Source organism: Equus przewalskii, chromosome 14 (assembly GCF_037783145.1).
Source record: "Equus przewalskii isolate Varuska chromosome 14, EquPr2, whole genome shotgun sequence".
In the NCBI taxonomy this organism is placed as follows: domain Eukaryota; kingdom Metazoa; phylum Chordata; class Mammalia; order Perissodactyla; family Equidae; genus Equus; species Equus przewalskii.
In genome coordinates, this window is record NC_091844.1 from 45,839,762 (window position 1) to 45,854,815 (window position 15,054).

The 15,054-nt window shown below is 37.5% G+C and overlaps 2 protein-coding genes across 21 annotated transcripts in view; one reads left to right on the forward strand and one right to left on the reverse strand.

Annotated features, from left to right (window-relative positions):
- Positions 1-15,054, forward strand: part of ASB3 (ankyrin repeat and SOCS box containing 3) — a 107,718-nt gene that overhangs the window by 16,793 nt on the left and 75,871 nt on the right. The window contains exon 1 of one of the 20 annotated variants that reach the window (XM_008533573.2): positions 13,944-14,261. The exons of 18 other annotated variants lie outside the window; for them this stretch is intronic. The gene's annotated coding sequence lies outside the window, so the exon portion shown is untranslated. Of the gene's footprint in view, positions 1-13,943; positions 14,262-15,054 lie in introns of those variants that run through there. One more of the 20 variants, XM_070573897.1, reaches the window with a different exon arrangement.
- CHAC2 (ChaC glutathione specific gamma-glutamylcyclotransferase 2) lies at positions 5,838-13,928 on the reverse strand. The gene is made up of 3 exons (XM_008533571.2): positions 13,663-13,928; positions 8,971-9,006; positions 5,838-6,943 (listed from the first exon to the last, which is right to left on the reverse strand). Exons 1-3 carry the CDS (start codon positions 13,795-13,797, stop codon positions 6,560-6,562), a joined length of 555 nt encoding a protein of 184 aa, XP_008531793.1. The 5' UTR covers positions 13,798-13,928; the 3' UTR covers positions 5,838-6,559.

Genomic DNA, 15,054 nt, shown 5'->3' on the forward strand with positions numbered 1-15,054 from the left:
GTGCTGCTCTCCACTTGAGTGGGAAGCATATGACATCTCAGGTAGGCGGTTGTCCCAAGAATCTGGACCAATCCAGTATCTGTGCCTAGCTTTTTCTCCTCACTGGGATTTGATGCTTTTTGCCTTTTTACATACTGTGGGAATTCTATGTTGGTGGTAAAATGCCTTCCTTTTTGCTGTTAACTCTTGTATTCCTGCTCCCTCACACTTTCCCAGCCTCCCATTTCTGGAAAAACATTGCTCTAGTAGTTTTCTCAGACGTTAGCCTCTTCCAGAAGTCTCTCTGACTGCTGGATCAGGCATCACCAACCTATCACCAGTTTTGGACAGACAAACGACCCCATTGTTACACCTGTCTATAATTTCACTTCTGTTTCTAATTTTGCTGTGAATCAGACAACTTGACCTGCCACCTTCACCTACTGAGTTCCCCTTTTCCCCAACAAGAGAATAAACGATATCCTTTGTTTCTCCCTAACTTCTTATAAGGGGCTCTCAAGTAGCACCAGTACTACCCCATCCAAACCTGTCCCTGAGCTTCCACGCTAATGTATGTGGCTATTCACAAAATGCAGCCAACAAGGCTGCTGCCAATTAACTACACTCAATGTGCAAGCCCCCCTTTGCAAAACTTTCTTTCAAAGAAACTCAGCTTTGGTAAAATCTGGAGAACCAACTCTTCCCTTATGCAAAAATAAGACAGACCCCTGATTTACCCCCATTTTGTTCTTCTTGTCAACAAATGAATGCCTAAATAATCAGACTGGCAGGCATCCTTTGTGCCCCTTCGGGATATGTGTTTGTATGTGGACTCAAACAGGAACTATGGGCATTTGAGTGTTTAAACAGTTGGGAAATGGGAGGAACTTGTCTCATATAGGCTATGTAACCACTCCTTTCACCATACTCAAACTAATGTCTGGACAATCTGAATCCACTTAGAATAATAGAAAGAAAAGAGCTCTTTCTATCCTAGAAGATTACTCTGATGAAAATCCTTCTGATTGCAAGGATGATAGCTGTAGTCATAATCAAGGATGTGATCTCCCCGCTGGGATGACTGTTATCTGGTGATGGAGGCAATTGATTCTTGTGAATCCTTTTTTCTTGCCTAATATGTGTCAGAGACCTAGAAATCATGATATGTAACCTTACGAGAACTGTTAACAGAATTGCTTGTTCTGCTGCAAGAGCTATTAGGGCACAATAAAGGTCCTTAGACTCCCTAGCCTGAGTAGTCCTTAACAACAGGATAGCCTTGGAGTATCACCTTGCCACTCAAGGAGTCTGTGCAATAGCCAACACTTCCTGCTACACCTGGATTAACACCACTAATCAGGTTGAATTAGAGACCACTAAGCTTTTCAAACCAGCTAAATCCCTTAAGGGCTGCTCTGACTTTACTGCAGGTTGGTTAAATTTTAAGTTTTCAAATATATTCGGTTGGCTTCCTGCTGGGTTAGGTGCAATTCTCAGATCTAGTTTACAACTTGTTTTACCTGTGATAATTCTGGTCTGCCCTCTTTTTGTCATCTTTAAACTGTTCTTGTTATGTGTTTCTCACTGTTGCGCAGCTACTCAAAACGTCAAGGTCATGATCTCTCAAAGACTCAAGACTATTCAGCAAACCTATCCACTGACAACCATTGAGAACAAAACTATCATTAATGCCTGAGAACTACAAGACATGCCTCATTTCCTGATTGCCTCCTTACTGCTGAGGTGTGGCCAAAGCATCTGACTAGGTTACTCCTACTGATGATTGAGGATCTTGCTTTCTCCCCTACATGGGACATGACTCCCAGGAATGAGCCTTCCTAGCAATGAGGGAAACACCAATGTATCAAATGGTTGATCCAAGATGCTTTCTGCCAAAAGATTTTGATCAAAAGGGGAAAAATGTGGACAACGATAACCAAATGGAGTTATGTGTCAAGGCTTCTAAAATGGAGCTGGGAGGCTGTTAAGGAAGTGGGGCTTATGCACCTATACAAGGCCCCCTCAACCAGATGTTGACGGAGCTCTTGAACCTTGCCTGACCGCAGACGTCACATCCTGGAGTATTTCCTCTTCCAAGAACAGACAGTCTGCTTGATACAATTCAAGGACTAATCACTCACTGGCAAGTCAGCTTGCTCCTTGCCAGAACTAATCATTAACTTTTCAGAACATCTTATGTAAGCTTTTGGTTTTTGCTTTTATGAACCCCTGCCTCTTTTGTCCTCTTTGGAGCACATTTGAGTTTCTGCTCAAATCTTTGTCTCCTGAATTGCAATTCTTGAGATCCCAAATAAACTTTTGCTTCTCTTGCAGCTTATACCTCTTATTCATTAACAGGTTTTTAGCTAGAAACCAACACTGTTGCTGCTAGACTTTCTGTGTGTAAAAGAGTGGAGTAAAAGGCTTGGCTTGGCTATTTCATATACTATTTTAATTGTCCTGATTTTAGTCCTGCGGCCGCTTTCCTGTTTTCTCTTCCTGCTGTCTCCAGGTTTGGTACTTCTCCAGGCTCTGCTGGCAGAAATATCTTCTACTTGGCTGTAGCTTTCTTGTGCATATGTGTGTGTATGCGTGTTTGTTCTCTGCACTGGCTTAATCCTCAAGGTAATCCCACCTGCTTTCTCTCTTCCAGAATGAATGAGTGCATTTCAGCGGGATTTTGATAGGAAGTGGAGGAAAATGCATGTGCTTAGTTTGTCTTACACAGAGTAGGTAATTCATAGGTATTTATTGAATAAATCAATTAACGCTGTTGAGAAAATTGGGCAAAGCATACTTTTGTTTACATTAGAAAAATTATGACTGTAGGATATGGGAAATTAAATGAATCCTTTTTCTATCATATATTTGTAATCCTTTTAAGTTTATCCTATTTTAGGAAAGAATCTCATTGGGATTAAAATTTACCAGTGAAGGTGCAAAATGAGAAAGCTGCCACCTCTCATAATTTTTTTTTAATTAAAGCCTTAATTTCATTTTGTTCCTTTTTAATGCTTAGCATAGTGCCTAGCGTGTTGTAAGTATTCAATAAATGATAGTTATTATGTTTGTTTAACTTAAACTCTTTGTCTCTCATTTTCATCATCTAATAAAATGGGGATTAATATATGTAAAGTACTTGAAATAGATTTTGGCATGTATAGTAAGTGCTACATAAGTGCTAACGATTATTCTTTGATCCATGAAGAACTATTTATTTTTTTTCTGTAAAGCTTTCTGTGATCTTCCTAAATTGAATTAATAGTTTGTCTATCTGTATTCTGCTTGTAATTTATGTCACAGCCCTTATGCTAAATAACATTGATTTGCTTGTTTGTGTGTCTCTCTACCAAATGTGGTTCTTGATCACTGGGACCTATCTTTCTTACTTTGGTAGTCTTGGTGCAGAGTCATTGCTTGCCACATATTGTTAGTCCCTCATTTTTGTTGGGTCTTAATGGACGAGGAGAATGATGTGACTGGATCATGGTGGTGGGGTGCATTAGTGGGAAGTCTAATGTGACAAATATGCTGACACCAGATTGTAAATAGTTGAATAGCAAATTAAAGAATTTGATCTTGGGCCAGCCCCATGGCCTAGTGGTTGGGTTTGCACACTCTGCTTTGGCGGCCCAGCGTTTTGCCGGTTCAAATCCTGGGCACGGACATGGCACTGCTCATCAGGCCATGCTGAGGAGGCGTCCCACATGCCACAACTAGAAGGACCCACAACTAAAAATACACAACTATGTACTGGGAGGCTTTGGGGAGAAAAAGGAGAAAGAAAAAATCTTAAAAAAAGAATTTTATCTTTATATGCCATGAGAGGCATTTTTGATTACTGACCATGTTACTTTCATATTTTAGAAAGATAATTCTGAGTGCAGAGTAGAGAATGCACTGGGAAGAAGAAAAGATATTGGAAAAAATATGTGCTTTTCCTATTTAAGATGAAATGCCTATCTATAGACAATGGTCAGACTTTTAAAATCAGTCTTAAAGAAATGGGACACATTCACGCTTTCAAATATTCAGAATTGACATTACAACAGCCTTTGTTTCCCTAAATGATAACTTTTTATGTATGGAGGTGGTATCTAGATGGTGCTTACAGTTCTTGGTAGATTGGAGAGTGGGTGTGTTTGTTTGGGAGTGGGAAAAAGGAAATATAACAGTGGCTTGGATTTGGAGTAGAAAGTCCTACTTTAAAAAATGCATTCCATTATAGATTTATATTAAAAGTTTCTTTTCTCCAAGTAGAGTTTACACTCATACTTTTCTTGAATTCCTAAAACTTAACACCAAATATTTGTACTCTGAAGAATGAAAGTCCAAGTTTTGTGTGTGTGTAGGACAGAATGAAAGTTTTGAAAGTGAGATCCAAGGGCTGTAAAGAGAGGCTTACAGTCTGCTAACAAAAATAAGTTATGCTCTAGATAACTTGGTAACTCTTATTCTTGCTAGCGTAGATGCTGCAAATCCTAGCTTCTCTCTAATTCAGTATTAACTTCTCCATTTTAGTCATGTTTCTCCCCATCCCAATGAAAATGAATATCCTTGCCCCTGGGCAATTTGGAACATGGCCTCCCTATAAATGTTAATGGTATACCCCACGTATATTCCCGTGTTTTCTAGTCAATCTTCTAACTGAAAACCTAGAAGGACATAGAAATGGGGATCCCAAAGTAATCCCTCCCCCTTGATATTTTGTAAGATAATTATATGTTAAATGAGAGAAGAATCACTTTGGGGAGTCACAAACTCCTTTGGACTTAGGTTTGTTTGTAAAATGAAAGCCTGGATCTCTGAATTCACCTACCTGATTCTAAGCTATAGCATGTGAATCTTGGTTAGGCTCATTATATTTGTGGGAATCTATATGTATCTATCAAAATTAACTCTTAACATCTTTATGTAACAAGTCATGTACTATTTCATTATAAAGAATGTTAATCTTGTATACTTCCTGAAAAAAAGATGTAGGATAGTGAAGATGGTTAAGTTCAGGAGGGTTTTTAAATATATTTTAGAAAGATCTTGTGCTTTAGAGTCAGAGACTAGGATTTCTGTTAGTCACTAGATGTGTAACTGGGTGCAGGTTACTATAGAAACAACTCAGAAGAGTTGTCTAGAAAATGCTTCCATATGTACAGTGCCTAGCACATCCTTATGAGATATTCATTACTGTTAGTACCTTTCTTGTTATACAGGACAAGTGAAATGCCTTCTGGAAAACTAATATTGAAAATGTTGGAAAATATTTAAAATAGTTATATAGCTGAGTAAAGTAGCAAGTAAGGTGTTAAATGGAAAAACATGAAAAGGACTACTGTTCCTACTAAGTAGGACAGCTTTATTTTATTTTATGTGAAAAACTTGTGTTCTAATTATTAGTCATGCCTGGGTTTGAGGAATTTTTAAGTTTCATATTAGGTTTAATGTGATACTGAAATTCTTTCCATATTGAAAGATTTTAGAGAGACTGTATATCCTATTGAGAAAGAAATCATGTACAATCAGAAAGAACCTGATTAGTTTGAATCAAGGCTAATTCTTACATGAGTTTATAATGTACATGTATGTTTCTTACTTGAGTAGCATCAACACTATGCAGTGAATACCTTTGTTTAGGTGACATGATATAAGGAAGAAAACTGCGTAGCAAATGATCAGGTAATGCCACTTCTTTCTTTAAAACATTACGATTCTAAAAGCCATTTCAAACACCACACTTTGATTATATATATATGTTTCTCATAACTGGTAATATCAGAAAGCACTCCCAAAAAGAAAGCGCATTTTTCTTTTTTTTAAGTTTCAGTATAAGAATAAAACAAAGTGAATGGCAGACTGCACTGTTAGTGGACGTAATTTATATAATGTAATTTGTGGGTTTTTTTAGCAGAATGAGTTTTTTCCATGTAGTAAAATGCATTTATTCAAAAAAGGAGAGGTACAGCACATTATAATTCCAAGGACATTTTTATATTAAAAATGCCAGTTTTTTGGCTTAAATTGGAAAGGGTCTCATTTAATACCTGAACAAGGAAATTCATAATCAAGGCTGAAATCTTGTCTATGTTACTGTATATTTCTAATTACATGCTATTTTAAGCTTGTACATTTTAATCATGGTTATAGATATTGTACAGGAATATACTGAATGTATAACCTTATTATATTTACTAGACTTTTGGTTGAATTCTTTACAACGTCAAAGTATTATTATGATATGAAACAACAGAATTATTTTTACTCTGATAAAAACAAGCTCTGAATTGAGTCCTTCATTGTATTGTTCTAAAGAACTCACTTAAGTGTTTAATATCACATAGTTAGGAAGTCATTATATTATTAAAACTTGAATTTTTTCTTTAATTATATCCCAATATTTTGAATATGTATGTGTTTCAGGACACTTGAAATTAAACTATAAACTTTGATGATATCTTAACAACATTAAAAATAAATAAGATCTCCAAGTAAACACGTTTCCAGATCATATTGCCATTGTGCAGTGAAGCTGGTGTCTGAAGACTAAAAGCTCTGCTTGTTTGGAAAAAATCAATGATTAGGGTCTTTATAAGCAACTGAGGTTCTGTTTTCTTTCTAAACGTTCCTTTACTAATTTTTCCAAAGAGAAAAGATGCTCGTCTGCATCTTCTGGCACAAGGTTTCTCATAGAATTTGCAAGTTCAAAAAGATATTCTGAATTTCTTCCACTTGGACCAGCTGCGTGAAAAATTTGCTCAGCAATGTCTTCCAGAGGCGCAGGACCAAGATAATTAGGATTATCATGTGTTCCAATATATAGCAACACAGTGAATGGTTCCGTTGTAGACTCTTTTGGATAAAAACTGACTGTTATGGTCCTGTAGCCTCCCTTCTCTCTGAAGTCAAGGTATGATTTTACTTCTTCTTCTTTTCCTACTGGTAGTCTGTAAGCAACACCCCATACACAACCCTGTTGAAAAATGAAAAGAATATATTATTTAGTATTTACAAGGCTAAAATTGGTAAAGATATGTTGTGATCTAAGAAAATATTTTTTATATTCATAGAAATCAATGCAGTTTTGCTTCACTTAAAGTGCGCTGAAGAAGTACATACTACAAGTAAAGGAAATCAGCATTTTAAATTCTTCAATTTGAGTAAATAATTTCCTTGAACATGAAGATATTTATCTTTGTTTAAATGTTAAAAATTATGTCTTTTAACTGATGAGACTGAAATGAAAAATATCAGGTCTTCATCTGGTCATTAAAAATATGCTAAATTTTTAAAATTTAAAGCTCAATCTTTAAATCCTAAAGCTTTAAATCCACCAACATTTTATTGGCGGTATAGGGCAGTAGTTTCCCAACTGCTTCAGGGAGTGTTGTAGCGACCTGGAGCCTACCTCAGGGGCTGTCTGCATGAAGCATTGGCATGCTGGATAGCAGGGCTTTGATACTCCACCTCTTTTCAGCTAGAGCTGTGTCTCATTTATCTTCTTACATATTAGGTGTTCCCGTGTTTGCAGAAAGGGGTCTGTGTTTTAAAAGCTTGGAAATAAAGCAATCAACTACTTAAGGCCATAGCAGGTTCATTTTATTTGTTTCTTCACTGCCTAAACTTTCAAATATCCTTTGTAAATTACTCCATCCAGAATACTTTTGTCAAGAGAGCCCAGGAACAAAGTGTCAGTAAAAACAACGTACTTTAGCTGCAAAGATCTTTTTTTTTTTTGCAGGGGAAGATTCACTCTAAGCTAACATCTGTTGCCACTCTTCCTCCTTTTTTATTCCTTTTTCCCCTGCTAAAGCCCCAGTACATAGTTGTGTATAGTTGTAAGTTCTTCTATGTGAGCCACCGCCAGAGCATGGCCACTGACAGACAAATGGTGTGGTTCAGCACCTGGGAACTGAACCCAGGCTGCCAAAGTGGAGCGTGTGGAACTTTAAGCCCTAGGCCATCAGGGCTGGCTTGCAAAGATTTTTTTTAGTATTAATAAAATATCTGTGATATAAGCAAGATTTACAGTTTGTAAATTTTCTAGGTTCTTGACAACCTTTAATCATTAAACTTTAGGTTGCTAAGCATCTTCTTGAATGAATTAACATTCTAGAGAAACAAAGTGCTGTTTATTAACTTTAATTGGGAGTTGTAGGTACCAGTATGAAGCCATTTTTATAGATGCTTTTCCTAATGTAAACTATGAAAAGATTTCATAATTTCACCATTATTCATCTGCTTTTGCTAGCTGCTTGGTTTTTGTATATCAAAGTTCTTTTCATAGTTAAATCTTTAACTTCAGAATATAAAATTTTGGGGGTGGGCCCCGTGGCTGAGTGGTTAAGTCTGCCCGCTTTGCTTGGGCGGTCCAGGGTTTCGCCGGTTCCGATCCTGGGCATGGACATGGCTCATCAGGCCATGCTGAGGCAGCATCCCACATAGTGCAGCCAGAAGGACCTACAACTAGAATATACAACTATGTACTGGGGGGTTTTGCGGTGAAGAAGGAAACAAAAAAGATTGGCAACAGATGTTAGCTCAGGTGCCAATCTTTAAGGAAAAAAAAAGCAAAATTTTGAATCTCTCTCTCAACAAAAGGATTGAAATTATTTAAGAAACAGAGGACAATCAGATAAATAAAAGTTGTCTAGTGCTCCAAACCTCTTTAAAAACCTGTTGTGCTAATGATAAAATTAGGCAATAAAGAAAGTGATAATCCCTGACTGGGATTTTTTTGCTGAAGATATTAGCCTTCTGGCAAATGTGAGGAGAGCTTTAAGGGTTCCATTTAATTCTCAGTGGCGGTCTGGCTGTCTGAGGGCTGGCTCCGTTAATGTCAAAGGGAATCACAAAATTCTCAGGGAGGAGTTCTAGACCCAGTTAGTTCTAATGGTCTGTGATGACTGTTAATAAAATTTCATTGATTATTAACACTGAAAAACATCTCAACATTTTATATGATTAAAGATTATACAAAAAAGAATAGTTATACCATACCCCAGGATCTTCAACAAGAGTCACAACTCTTCCAGGCTGTTTTAAAAAAAGTGAGAAAAAAAATTTTTTTTCTGAATTAAAGTTCATTAACTGAGCATTAGCAACTTATTACTGACAGAATATTTTAACTTCATTTGTTCATACTAAGAACTTTTTTTAAAGCACTTATTTTTAATGATAAATTTTAAAGTGAATTAAGTAAGAAAATCTACCTTTTCCAAACTATCTTGGCCTTTCTAAAAATTCCCTTCAATTTGTATGTATTAGGTATATTATGTTCATTTAAAAATGGATGTATTAAAAAACACCTATAACTAAAGTGTCATCTAAAATGAAAGGCAAAAGGAAGAAGCAATTAAATAAAAGTTCTGGTCATTTCTTTTCCTCTAGGAAAAAAAAGATTGTCATAGTTTTGTTAGGGGGCAAAACATGACATTCCAGGGTGTTTTCCTATAGGGAAGTGGTTCTCAAACCTTGGTATAGATCAGAATTACCTGGAGGGCTTGACAAACACACATTGCTAGGCCACACTCCCAGAGTTTCTGATTCTGTAGTCTGGAGCTGTCTGAGAATTTGCATTTTTTAAAAAAAATATAATTTCTGCTTGGTGCCAAAGGCTCTGTATGTACCTACTGACATGTTAACATCATTAATGAGAATGTTGAGTTGTAAGCCACAATTTTACCTACTTCTATGCCCATTGTCTGGCACATAGTAAGCCTAAATCATTCAGATATTTGTGACATCTTTGTTTCTGTTTCCTTCTAGTCTTTGTCCATTTGTATAGATAATTTGTAATCATGCAACACATGGGATTTTGGATTATGTTTCTTATTTAATTATCTTTTCCTGTTAGTCTTCTTATACATTTTAATAGTTGCATAATATTCTATCATCAGTGAAGTATAATTTAACAGTCCCATGCTGTTCAGACATTTATATTTGACTTGTTTTCTACTTAAGATAATGCTATAATGAGGATACATATATTGGTGTGGGTCACGTAGGTATTGCCATATTACTTTCAATTTCAAAGTGAATTAGGAGCTATTTAGTGAATACCTACTCTGTGTTGTAGAGAAGATAAAACCTGGATTCTTGCTTCTAAGAGCTTATACGGTATTTCTGAAATATGAACTTAAAATGTGAAATAGGTAGAGAATACTTAAGGACTAAGATGTATGGTATTTATAAGTGCAGTAAGAATTCTGAGTCTTGGGTGGTGAGAAAGGAAGACAAAATTCTGGCGAAAGGGCACTGTGACTCATGATTCACAAGTGAGGGCCTAGAGGCAGAACTAAATCAGACCAAGTGTCTGACTTTAGCAGAGGGTTCCCCATGTAGGGAGATGCTTCGGAAAGATAACTGGAGAAACAGGATAGAGTCAGATTTGAAAGGCCAAAGAGTGGAGTTGAAATTAGGGGACAGTAGGAAGTAAGAAGCCACTTAAATTTAAGAGAAATCAGAGATAAGGAGCTGCTGTGGCACTTGAGTAGCAGGTGACTGGCGTGATAAAGGAAGTGTTTTGGGAAGATAAGTGTGGTAAAGTGTATAGTGTGAAAGTTAGAGTGGGAAGGAGGTAGACTCTGAGTAAGAAATGTTAGTGGTCCAGGTGACAAGTTCTGCACTCCACCTTTCCTTGCCTCCCCTTACATCCAGCCCAGTCACCAGTTCTTGGTAGCTCTATCTTCTAATTATCTTCTGAATTTGGTTCCTTTTCATCCTTCAGTTGCTTCCTTAGGGATCTTGCTGCCTGCCTCTAGTTTTGCTTCCCTCCAGTCTGTTCCCTACTTGGTCCTAGAATTACTTTCTGGTGCAAATTGGGCCACTTACTCCCATGCTTTGAATTTTTCAGGGTTTTAATATTCTACAGGATAAAATATACTGGTGGCCAGTATGGAATGCCCTTCTTTATATCCCTGGGATATCCTCTCCCCCTCTTTCCATAAAGGCTTGGCTGACTCCTCAGACTACTTTCCAGCAGCTCCTTCTCCCCAACTCTCCTTTAGGAGAGTTGCTCCTTTGATTTATTTCCCTTATAGTACTTATCAGGCACTGTTGTTTGTACAGGTGTCTCCCACATATTTGGAAGTGCTCGTAGTGCTTGTTGAAAGGAGGAAGAGGGGTAGTAAAGTCCTGGACTTAGATAGTGGCAGTTGAAACAGAAGACAAAGAAAAAAATAAGTGGATCCCTGTGACTGTTTATGGATGCTACAGATATAGACTGTTGGCACTACTGATATATTTACTAGGAAATATTTTCTAAAACTTACGTGCTCTGTCCCTGAAATAAATATATGTTATTGAGAAACAGTGTAAGTGCACTTAAATGCTTTTTTGGGGAGATTAAAACTGAAGAAGGGGTCTTTCAGGCTGAGTAATATTTCTCATCTAGATCTAGAAAAGTTGGGGATTTATTAAATGTTCATAATTATCTCGTGTTAAAATGTTTCCTTTTTTGGAAATTGAAATATATTCTAAGTAATTCTCTCACATTTAAATAAATCCTTAATTTGGTGAGAAATTGCCAGTTTTGTTATATATAAATGAAATGCTTAATTAAACTTAGGAAGAAATTAAAGTTTAATGAAGCAAAAAAAGCGCATAATTTAATAAAGCAAGTAGGTTTGTTATTTTTCCCACAAATGTCACACTGCAGTATGTAGAAATGAGTCTAACATTTGTTCAATAATATCACATTTTATATGTAATGATGACTAACTTACTAGGAGCATATGTTGCTGTAAAAAACATAGTCCTAAATAGCATCTGTGTCATTCTTACTAATTTGCTGGATATTTCTGTGGCCTTTTGTATTCTTGTTTGTTGGATAGTTAATATATATATAAGGCTGCTGATCCATTATAATAAAAAATGTGAAGTAAAAGAATAATGTTCTTTCCAGTTTTTTTAACGGAACAATATACTTAGAAAATGTTTAGTACTTAGATTTTCCTTTAATTTGCTATGATGGATTCTTTAAATAAAAGTAGATGTAAAACTATTAGCCGTTGTAGTTTTCCAGCCCTATAGTTTAGTAAATTTAAGTAGAGAGAGAGAGAGATTGGCTTTTATAACTTCCTTCTTCTTTTAAAGCATCATGAACTGTTGTATTGACTTGACAATTTATCTGACAGCGTACCTATCTCAGTGTGCTAACAAACATATACATTTTGAGAATCATACATTTAGAGTAGTAAAATATGCTATTATAATCATATCCATAAGTATTTAATACTTGGTCATTAAAATGGGAGCCTGGGCAAAGCCTTTTTCTCTTAAGAATGGCAATTTTAAGTGTTCATATCTGACAACTCAAAAGGCATTTTATTAAACTTAGTTCTTTAAAGTCATAAATATTCTATAGCTTTCTTGGAGATACTTTGGCCATGAAATTTCTGATGGCCTATCAGTGTGCATTTGCTCTTAGTCATTCGCCTGTTTTCAAGTCATCTGTTTACCTAAAAGCCAAATTCTTAATTCACCACCTCTAGTTGTGGTAGAACAGCTTCAAACTCAGGTTCTTTTTGCGATTTTAATCCAGTCTCTTTTATGAGCAGGTGCCAAATACTTCACAGCTTTCTCTCTTCCCCTTTCCATGACTGCAGGTATTTCTTTCGAATTAACCCCAATTTCTTTCCTCATCTGCTTTCTAGAATTTTAGATATTGTGCGTTTGGGCCAATATTAATTTCTTTCTCAAAAACAGTAATCAAGCTCATATAACTCTGAGAGTACTTTAGAGAACATATAAGCAATAAAAAATTTTGTACACTTCCAAAAGTTTAGAGGTAAACTAAAACAAGTGTTCAAGTTATCCAAATCGTTAGTTACCTAAAACTTAGTTTTCCTTAGCTTCCTCTGCAGCCTGTGCAAAGCTGATCTGCATAAGCAGTGAACTGCTACTAATTCTCTGTACACGTCTACTGAGATGAATGTCTTTGCATGACTGACTGAAAAATGGATCAAAGAACTTACATTTCACATTTATAATTTCGAAGAGAGCCATGGAGAAAGAAACATTAAAATAATGCTAGATAAAGTAATAGGTACTGTGTTACTAAAGTAATAAACGGGGAACTCATTTAACTTCACTCGTACCTGACAACCAAAGTGATCAAACCAAGCTCCTTAATAACTGGAGATAATTTTGGAAACTAGTTCTGTGACCTTAGGTGTCATAAAATAAAACCTTTGGGAAGATATAAAGAAATCTCAGAAATAACATGCATGTTTAAACTCAAACCATTGAAAGCCTGCCAGAATTCAGAAAATGCCAACAAATTTAATTGCTGCACAGCTGAATTTGCAAGTTGATTTTATATTTCAACTACATGGTGACACGAAGATTGATCTTGCTGCCTGTTTTTAATTTTTTGGGCAGAGGTTGCCAAGAGATGGGGCCCCCCTCCGAGTACATCGGACTTGGGCGAGCTTGTGGACTTGTGCCCACGGTTTTTGCCTCAAGAAACTAACCACCAGTATCTCAAGTGGCTTGGGAAGAAGTGCCATTGGTTTGGGAGGGAGGCAGGGGGCAGCTGGCCGAGGAAGTTGCAGAGGTGTAGCAGCATCATCCCTAACCCACATGCTCGGCTCTCGGAAGCGTTGGGGTATGGGTTCCGCAGAGCTGGGACAAGAGTTGGCGAGCGGCGCTCTAGGGGCAGTAAGTGTGGGAGACTGGCTGGCACCTCACCTTGCCGGGGATCCCGCGGTGGTCCGTGCTGCCCTGCCAGAAGCGCCTGCTGAAGCCTGTGATGTATCCGACCACCTTGTCCTGATAGGGGAAGTCCACCTTCCAGATCAGCGACCCGTAACCAAAAACCCACATCCTTCCTTGCTGCTTTGCCGCGGCGGTGGTCGACCCCTCGTCTGTGGTCTCCGCGGTGCCGGCGGGGACAGCTGCCTCCCGGACGCAAGAAACCGGCTGTGCGGCGCAGGCGCAGTGGCCGTCCTGCCTGCTTTGGGTCGCAAAGCACACTGGGACTTGCAGTTTGAGGAACGTTTTCCGGCGCTATCTCAGTCAATGTTTTATTTCCTTGCTTAGGGTGTCAAGAAGCATTGACTTTCTGTATACTAAGCAGTGGATTTCTTCTGCAGCTTCTGTAATCACTCTAACCTTCTTCTGGTGTGCGAGTGCAGAGGACTACAGTACCCACAATCCTTTTCTGGGATTCGTGGCTCTGAGGTTGGAACTGCCTGCCTTCTTCGAACCCAGGAGGGGAAGAAGCTAAAGGGCCGGAGTCGAGCGAGGCTGGTGTGGTCTTGAGAAGAGATCTACGGGCACCGCAGTTGGCACGTAGAAAATCATTTTGTTTTGCTTTGAAAACTGGGTTTCTACCTATATAAAGGAGCAGCTAAAGGAGCGCAAGCTGGGGATGTAATACATATTTGACCTTTTTTACATTAAAAAAAAAAAAACTTATGCCTTTTAACCTTTCAAATAAAAAAATGCCTTTTTACCTTTCAGAACGCTTACTGCAGAAATTTTACGCCTGTGAAAGAGCTACTATTATTACAACAAAAGTTGGTTACATATTTAAATTTTACGGGCGTAAACGACCTTATTCATCTTTAGTATTCTCAGCAGCTCACTCAGAAGAGAGTAGTCAAAGGTTCTTGGCTCATGTACAGGCTTTGGCAGTGATCTGGGGAACCTCCTGAAATTATGTACAAAATGAAGTCTATGTGCATTTTTCTAGGGAGGGACTTTATAGCTTTCATGAGTTTCTCCAACAGGTCAAGAATCCTAAAAAATTTTAATATCTCCTGGTTAGAGCTACTGCTCCAGAATGTTGTTGAGGAAGATCACTTGAACCATCACACCTGTGTTTCTGTATGTGCCAACAGAAGCCTTACCAAATGATTGTTCTTTCTCGAGAATTTCTAACTGTTTCATGGTCTTTAGCATTATGAAAGAATGCTAAAACACTCAGGTCCAAAAAGTAGTATTTGTGCTCTTAAGAAATCAGCAGGAAACTGCTCCAAAGAGAAACTTAGTTTAAGAATAACCAAGTCTTTACATATTTTCTCCAGGTTGTAGTTTCACAGTGCCTAGGATGGTAAGTTTCTCTCCACCCCCAATTTT

Excerpts from the sequence above, each read along its gene's own strand:
- CHAC2 (XM_008533571.2), bottom strand. The coding sequence starts at position 13,797 with ATGTGGGTTTTTGGTTACGGGTCGCTGATCTGGAAGGTGGACTTCCCC. Across the intron at positions 9,007-13,662 it reads ACCGCGGGATCCCCGGCAAG|CCTGGAAGAGTTGTGACTCT; the intron begins GTGAGGTGCCAG and ends TTTTTAAAACAG. Across the intron at positions 6,944-8,970 it reads CTCTTGTTGAAGATCCTGGG|GGTTGTGTATGGGGTGTTGC; the intron begins GTATGGTATAAC and ends ATTTTTCAACAG.